The 7,751-nt window shown below is 38.4% G+C and overlaps 1 protein-coding gene across 1 annotated transcript in view; it reads right to left on the reverse strand.

Annotated features, from left to right (window-relative positions):
* The window catches only part of Dhx40 (DEAH-box helicase 40), a 47,069-nt gene that overhangs the window by 14,365 nt on the left and 24,953 nt on the right, over nucleotides 1–7,751 (reverse strand). The window contains exon 12 of the mRNA XM_005350469.3: nucleotides 6,670–6,827. Within this exon, the coding sequence (XP_005350526.1) occupies nucleotides 6,670–6,827 (158 nt within the window). The remainder of the gene's footprint in view (nucleotides 1–6,669; nucleotides 6,828–7,751) is intronic.

The following is a 7,751-nucleotide window of genomic DNA, read 5'->3' on the forward strand; positions in this document are numbered from 1 at the left end:
TTCGAGACAGGGTTTCTCCGTAGCTTTTTTGGTTCCGGTCCTGGAACTAGCTCCTGCAGACCAGGCTGGCCTCGAACTCACAGAGATCCACCTGCCTCTGTCTCCTGAGTGCTGGGATTAAAGGCATGAGCCACCACCGCCCGGCTAGGTCAATGTTTTTAATGCATGTTTGACTTAGGATGTTTTCAGTATCACAAGAATTTTAATCAGGATGTGCCCCATCATAAATCAAGGAAAATCTGTAGTAAGTTTGTGCTCTGCCAAGTATTTTCCACTTTTCTCCTTCTACCATGTGGATTCCAGGGATCAAAAAAGTGGTCAAGAGTCAGCAGGATTGCTCAGCAGGTAAAATTGCTGGCCTCAAAAGTCTGATGACTTGAGTTCAATCCCCAGAATCCATGTAAGGGTAAGAGAGAACTGACTATACAGTTTTGTCTTTAGACCTCCACATACAATGCCATGACAAACATGTACATTATACACATATGAAGAAGTGATCAAGCATTGATTGCCTAAATGTATAAAGAACATACACAATTTAACTAGACATTATATAAGGGATTCAAAATAACAGGTAATTAAACTGGACCTCCATATACATTAAGCATCCCTATTACAAGTATTCCCTAATTTTATAATAATGTATAACAAATATACAGAAAAGTACTTAAGCTGTGACTGTATACCCCATGAGGTAATTATAAACATAGTGTAGCAGTGTACTCAAACAAATCAACAACCATGAGCATCAGAGAACCCTAATCACATAATACTATCTACTTTCCTCTTGGGTAACCATAGCCTGACTTCTAACTCCACAGATGGATCTTGCCTGTTTCTAACCTTTAAAAACATGTTTTTACATTTATTTTGTGTGTGTGAGATCATGCCACTGCATCCAATTTGGAGGTTAGAAGACAACTTGCAGGGATCAAAAACCAGTTTTCTTCTTCCATCATATGGGTCCCACTAATGAAGCTCAAGTCGTTCATCTTAGTAGTAGGCACCACTGCCCACTGGCCCATCTTCCAGCCTTGCTTCTAACCTTTATATAAATGGAATCACACAGTATGTATTTGATGCATTTAGTTGCTTTTGCTCAAATTATGTTTTTGAGATTTAATTGTTTCTTTACTTTGATTCTATTTTTTTCTAAATCTACTTCAAGACTGACATGCTCTCTGGTCAAATTACCCACCCAGCACTTTATCAGATTAATCTTCATTCTGCCTGGATCCCCTGGGTTATGAAGCCATAGAGAAGCTAACATATATGGCCTAATTTTTCTGTTCATTGTAGGCAATGCTACAAACCTTCAATTGGCCTACTATAGTCATTTACACACTGTCTCAGCCTCTTATGGAGACAGCAGCTTCATTCTACAAGTTCAAAGTTGGTCTTGTCTATATGGGAAGTTTTAAACCAACTAAGGCTACACAGACCCTGTTTCAAAAAAACAAACAAAAAATGCTAGGGAGATCAGTGGTATAGTGTTTGCAAAGAATGGGGACCTAAGTTTGATCCCCAGGATCCATATAATGAAAATAGACAAAATCTAAAGATTTAAATTAAATTACAATTTTAAATAATTTAATTAAAATTTAAAAATTCAAATGTGGTAGTCTCTATTTGTAATGACAGTACTGGAGCAGGAGGCAGAAAGAGGTGGAACTTTGAGATTAACTGGCCAGTCAATCCAAGTTGGAGGCTGTGAGGTTTTTTTTGTGTTTTTTTTTTGTTTGTTTTTTGTTTTTTAGACAAGGTTTCTCTACAAAGCCCTGGCTATAGAACTCACTAAGTAGACAACCAGGCTGTCCTGGAACTCACAAAGGCGTGCCTGTCTCCGACCCACCCAATGCTGGGATTAAAGGTATGTACCACCATTCCCCACCCAGGGAGAATTCTTATCTCAAAAAAAAAAGAAGAAGAAAAAAAAAGGATAATGCTTGAAGAATGGCACCCAAAATTGTCTTCTGGCCTCCACACCCAAACACACCTACACATATACAAGCATATAGACACAGAGTCAAAGGAAAAGCCAAAACAAAGTCCATAGATGGCACATACCTATAATTCCAGCACTTGGGAGGAAAAGGCAGGTGAATCTCTGTGAGAGCAAGGACAGCCTGGTCTACAAGGTTCAGGCCAGCTATGGCTACACAGTGAGACCCTGTCAAATCTCTTGGTTAATCTACTAAATAAATACATTAGAAACAATCATTATTTTTCAGGCATAATAGTTCACGCCTTTAATCCCAGTACTTGAGAGGCAGACAGAAATCTCTGTGCGTTAGAGAGTTCCAGGCCAGTGGGGGCTACTCAGCGATACTATGTTTCAAAAACAAAAACCTCATTATTAGCCATCACAAAACTGGAAAATGAAAACAAAGAAATACATAATACAGCGTATATGGTGCAAATGGTTCTGCAATACCAACTGTGGAGGAGGATATGTGCAAGATAGTTCAAGCTACTTACAACAATAAATACAGTATTTATGGAATATTTATTTTAAGTACAACTATTTTTTTTTTTTTGGTTTTTCGAGACAGGGTTTCTCTGTGGCTTTGGAGCCTGTCCTGGAACTAGCTCTGTAGACCAGGCTGGTCTCGAACTCACAGAGATCCGCCTGCCTCTGCCTCCCGAGTGCTGGGATTAAAGGCGTGCGCCACCACCGCCCGGCTCAAGTTGATGTGTATTTGTTTGAGTACAACTATTTTAAGAGTAAGATTTGGCTGTTTTGTTTGTTTTTGAGATCACTATGTGGAGCGGGCTAATTTCAAACTCAAAGAGATCCTCCTGCTTCTGCATCCCTAGTGCTGGGATTAAAGGTACTAAATCCAGCTTGTTTCTTAATCATAAACTTGTTCAATAGCACAACAATTTTTCCCAAGCATTTTTTAAAGCTAAGCTAAATAAAAATATACAAAAGGCTCATACAAGAATTTACTCAGGAGTATTTGCAATATTTTACTCATAAACAGCACTGAACAAAAATAATACACATGTTCATAGACAGAATAATACATAATCAATTTATTATATGTTCATACAGTAGAAACTACAACAAAAGACCAAAATACAGACACATAAATAAAACAATACAGATGAACTTCACATGGAGTAAGTTCACCAAAAGTCAAATACACACCCAAAACTGCATATTGTATATTTCTACTTGTAATTTCAAAAAAAACTAACATTTAAAGAATATTCCAGCTGAGTGGTGGTGGTATGCGTTTTTATTCCCAGCACTCAAAAGGCAAAGGTAAGCAGATCTCTGTGAGTTCAAGGCCAGCCTGGTCTAAAGAGTTCCAGGTCAGCTGGATTTACACAGAGAAACCCTATCTCAAAAAAAAAAAAGAATGAATGAATAATAAAAAAATTTAGATTCCAGGGGGCTGGAGAGATGGCTCAGTGGTTAAGAGCATTGCCTGCTCTTTCAAAGGTCCTGAGTTCAATTCCCAGCAACCACATGTTGGCTCACAACCATCTGTAATGAGATCTGGCGCCCTCTTCTGGTCATACACACAGACAGAATATTGTATACATAATAAATAAATTAATTATTTAAAAAAAAAATTTAGATTCCAGAAAAGAAACCAACTTGGAGCCAGGCAGTGGTGGTGCATGCCTTTAATCCCAGCACTTGGGAGGCAGGGGCAGGCTGATCTCTATGAGTTTAAGGCCAGCCTGGCCTACAGATCAAGTTCTAGGACAGCCAAGGCTACAAAGAGAAACCCTGTCTTCTTTTATGTTGGGGTATAAGGTGCGTGTGCGCGCACGCACACACACACACACACACACACTACATGTCACTCTGCAAAAGGAGCTCATAGGACAATGTGTAGGAGTTTCCCCCTTCTACCCTGTGGATCCCAGAAATGAACTCAGGTTGTCAGTCTTGGTGGCAAGTGCTCACAACATAACTCAGTCATGTCACCAGTCCAAAACATTCTCTATCTCTATCTTTTTTTTTTTTTTTTTGGTTTTTTGAGACAGGGTTTCTCTGTGGTTTTGGAGCCTGTCCTGGAACTAGCTCTGTAGACCAGGCTGGTCTCGAACTCACAGAGATCCGCCTGCCTCTGCCTCCCGAGTGCTGGGATTAAAGGTGTGCGCCACCACTGCCCGGCAACATTCTCTATCTTGATAGGGGTGCATGTTATATGACTATATTCATTTCACAAAATTCACTGAATTATGCTAATGTGCATACATTTCACTATATTTAAATTCTGCCTTTAAAATGTCAATGAAGACCTTCAAGATCACTTGATCTTGTTACCCAACCAGATTCTTTTCTAGCCTTAACTATTGAACCCAATTAGTGTTGGGTTCAATTAGTGTTGAACCCAATTTCCTGGTTTGCTAGTGTTGTTTTTGTTTTGTTTTCTGGAAGAAGGTAAGAGAGTTTGAACCCAAAAACACACAGAGAAAGAGAGAGATGTTCATAAATTCACTACATAACCTAGGGTGGCCTCAAATGCCCAGAGGTCCTTCAATGTTGCCTTATAAAATGTTGGGATTACAGACATGCACCACTATAACAGGCTCTTTGGTTTTATAAATGAAAAACACGAGAGTCTGAGAAAGCTAGGCTCATAGTCAGGTAACAGAACAGTGAGAACACTCAATTCCTGAGTATCTTTAGGCTTGATACTCCCTAATGAAAGCCAATCAACATTCTTTATTGCACATACTATTTAACTGAAAAAAGGGTTGCAATTGGGTATATTATAAGAGTTAAAATTTTGGGAATAAAATTTGAGTAATTTTAAAATTTATTTTGTGTTTGTGCATGTTTATTTGCCAAGACACGTATGTGGTAGTCAGAGGATAACTTATGGGAATTAATTCTCTCCTTTCATCATGTTCTGAATTCTGAGGAACTCAGGATGTCAGGACAGGAGTGATGGCTCAGCAGTTAAGAGAATTACCTGGTTCTTTTCAGAAGCTACATGACAGCTCACAATTGTCTATAACTCCAGTCCCAGAGGATCCAACCCCCACTTCTGACCTCAATAGGCTCCAAGAAAGCACATGGTGCACAGATAAACATGCAGACAAAACACCCATACACATAAAAATGAATTAAAAACAAAAAACAAAAACCTCAGGACATCACACTTGGCAGCAAGTGCCATAACTCAATGAGCCTAAGAATCAAAATTTTGACAATTAAAAATGAGGTCTATTTAGGGTAGGCAGAAAACTGATTCAATAACAGTACTTTTACAGAAAAATGTATTCACCATTATAATCATAGCAATGACAAATCCGTCTGGACCCAATAATCATAACCTACAAAAGGAAAGGCCAGTGGAGTACACAATCTATTGTTACAGCATTAGCTGAAGGTAAAAAGTTATGTCTATAGATAAAAACAAAGCCAAAACATGTTAAACTGTCTCATACTGACACACCAAGAAACAAAGAAAAAAAAGGAAAATAAATAAGAACATGGAAACCTAAAAAAAAAAAAAAAAGAAAGAAAAAACCAATACTCTAAGGATAAAGGGCTAAACTACCTGTTCTTTTCATTCTAAGAAAACAAGTTAATATATTACTAATTTACCACAAAAGAACAAAGGTTCACCTTATTATCTAGCTTTATCCGTGAAGGGAAATTAACTTTTAGCTAAGAATGTTATATACTCCCTATGCCAAACAACTAAGTTAAAGGATAACAAAATATAAAAACATTTACCCAGTTTCCCGCTCCACAGCTATATGGTAACCCCCTAAAAGACTCTGTGAATTACTGGAGACCAAAGTAAACAGCCAGACATCACGGACATGGTTAGAAGCTCCACAGGGTAAGATGGCGGTTTTTCCTAACTTTACCAGGTCACACTGCAATCCTTTTATGGATTTCAACTGACTTTACAGTTAACATGGAGAAGAAAAGAGAGCAGCCAGGGCAGTGCTGAAGGGGAGGAACAAAGTCAGGAACTCCCTTATCTAACTAAGTAAGAGTGCTCAACAAGCTCAGTCAACTGCTCTATAACAGAGAAACAAAGACATTTCAACAGAGAAACGACAGTGTTTTGACAAATGATCTTGAAAAAATGTATACCCAACCATTATATGACAACATTATGAGAAAATCTAAATGGCCATAGTATGGAATGACCTCACTGATATACTACCAAGAGCAAGATCCACAAAAGAAAACAGTTATATTAGACTTCATTAAAGTCAAAATCGTCTGTCTGCCAAAAGCAATTCCAAAATAATGAAAGGATAAATCAAAGACTTGGGAGGAAGAAGCGACAGGATCTCTGTGAATTTAAGGTCAGCCTATCTACAAGGTGAGTTCCTGGACATTCAGGGACATTCAGAGAAACCCTGTCTCAGAAAAAAAAAAAAAAAGACTTAACATATACTGGGGTAGATGAGGTGGTGCACACCTTTAATCCCAGCACTCAAGAGGCAGAAACAGGTGGATATCGCTGTGAATTCAAGTCAAGCCTAGTCTACAATAAACCATTCCCTTTAGTAAGTGGATAAACAAATTCCATATAGTAGAATGGAATACAATTTAGTGATAAAAAGAGATGAGCTATCATGCCACAAAAAAGGGGGAGGATTTACACACACACACACACTAAATAATAGATAAAATAATGTAATACAAAGAGAATCTTTAAAAATAAATAAAGTGTTTACCAGGTCTGATGAAGACATTTTCCACAGACAGCATTGCTGCTATTGGAAGCAGTAAATCTTCACAATCAAGAGAAGCAGCCTTGATCACTGCACATGTCAGATGTGGGGGCAGAGGAAACTCCACCATAGATAAACCCAATCTCGTCACATGACCATTCCTTAAGAGAAAGAAAAAGTTCTTAGGACTTTGGGACAATACAAATACAACGTTCATCATTCAGAATAAGTAAGATATAATTTAATTACTTAAACTAATCTCTAGAAAACCAATTCAAAGAATAAAACACCATGGTCACTGGTAAGAACAATGAAAAGTGGTTGGCCCACACCTTTGATTCTAGCACTTAGGAGGCAGTAGTAGGCAGATCTCTGAGTTCCAGAACATCAGAGCTGTCTTGAAAAACAGATAAAAATAAATAAAACCTCCATTATTACAAGTCTTACTTTTCTTTCCCTTTTCTTGTTGCATTCTTACTTACTAAATAATGAATGTGTGTGCACATGAAGCAGCACATATGTGGGGGTCAGCAGATAACCTATGGGGATGGTTTTCCTCTTCCACCTGTGGTCCCAATGATCAGACTCAGGTCAGCCCAGATTATTTGTTTATTTGTTTATTTACTTATTTTTAATTTTTCAAGACAGGGTTTCTCTATGTAACAGCTCTGGCTGTCCTGGAGCTCACTCTGTAAACCACATTGGCCTTGAACTCAAAGATCTGCCTGCCTCGGGTCTCATGGGTCCTGGGATTCAAGGCATGTACCACCACCACATGGCCCAGAAATTTTAATACATCCCCCTCAAAAAAACTACTCAATGAGATAGAAAACTGTAATATAAAAGCTATAAACATTCAACAGAGCAGAGATATTCTTGAAGAAATAAAGGGAAACCAATTATCAAACCTTACTTCAACATACAATGAAGTCTTAGCATTCTTATGTAGCTAGAATAATGCTCGGCATTGGGATAGTATTCAAAATTACTTGTTAAGCCGGGCGGTGGTGGCGCACGCCTTTAATCCCAGCACTCGGGAGGCAGAGGCAGGTGGATCTCTGTGAGTTCGAGACCAGCCTGGTCTA

Source organism: Microtus ochrogaster, chromosome 7 (genome assembly GCF_000317375.1).
Source record: "Microtus ochrogaster isolate Prairie Vole_2 chromosome 7, MicOch1.0, whole genome shotgun sequence".
NCBI lineage: Eukaryota > Metazoa > Chordata > Mammalia > Rodentia > Cricetidae > Microtus > Microtus ochrogaster.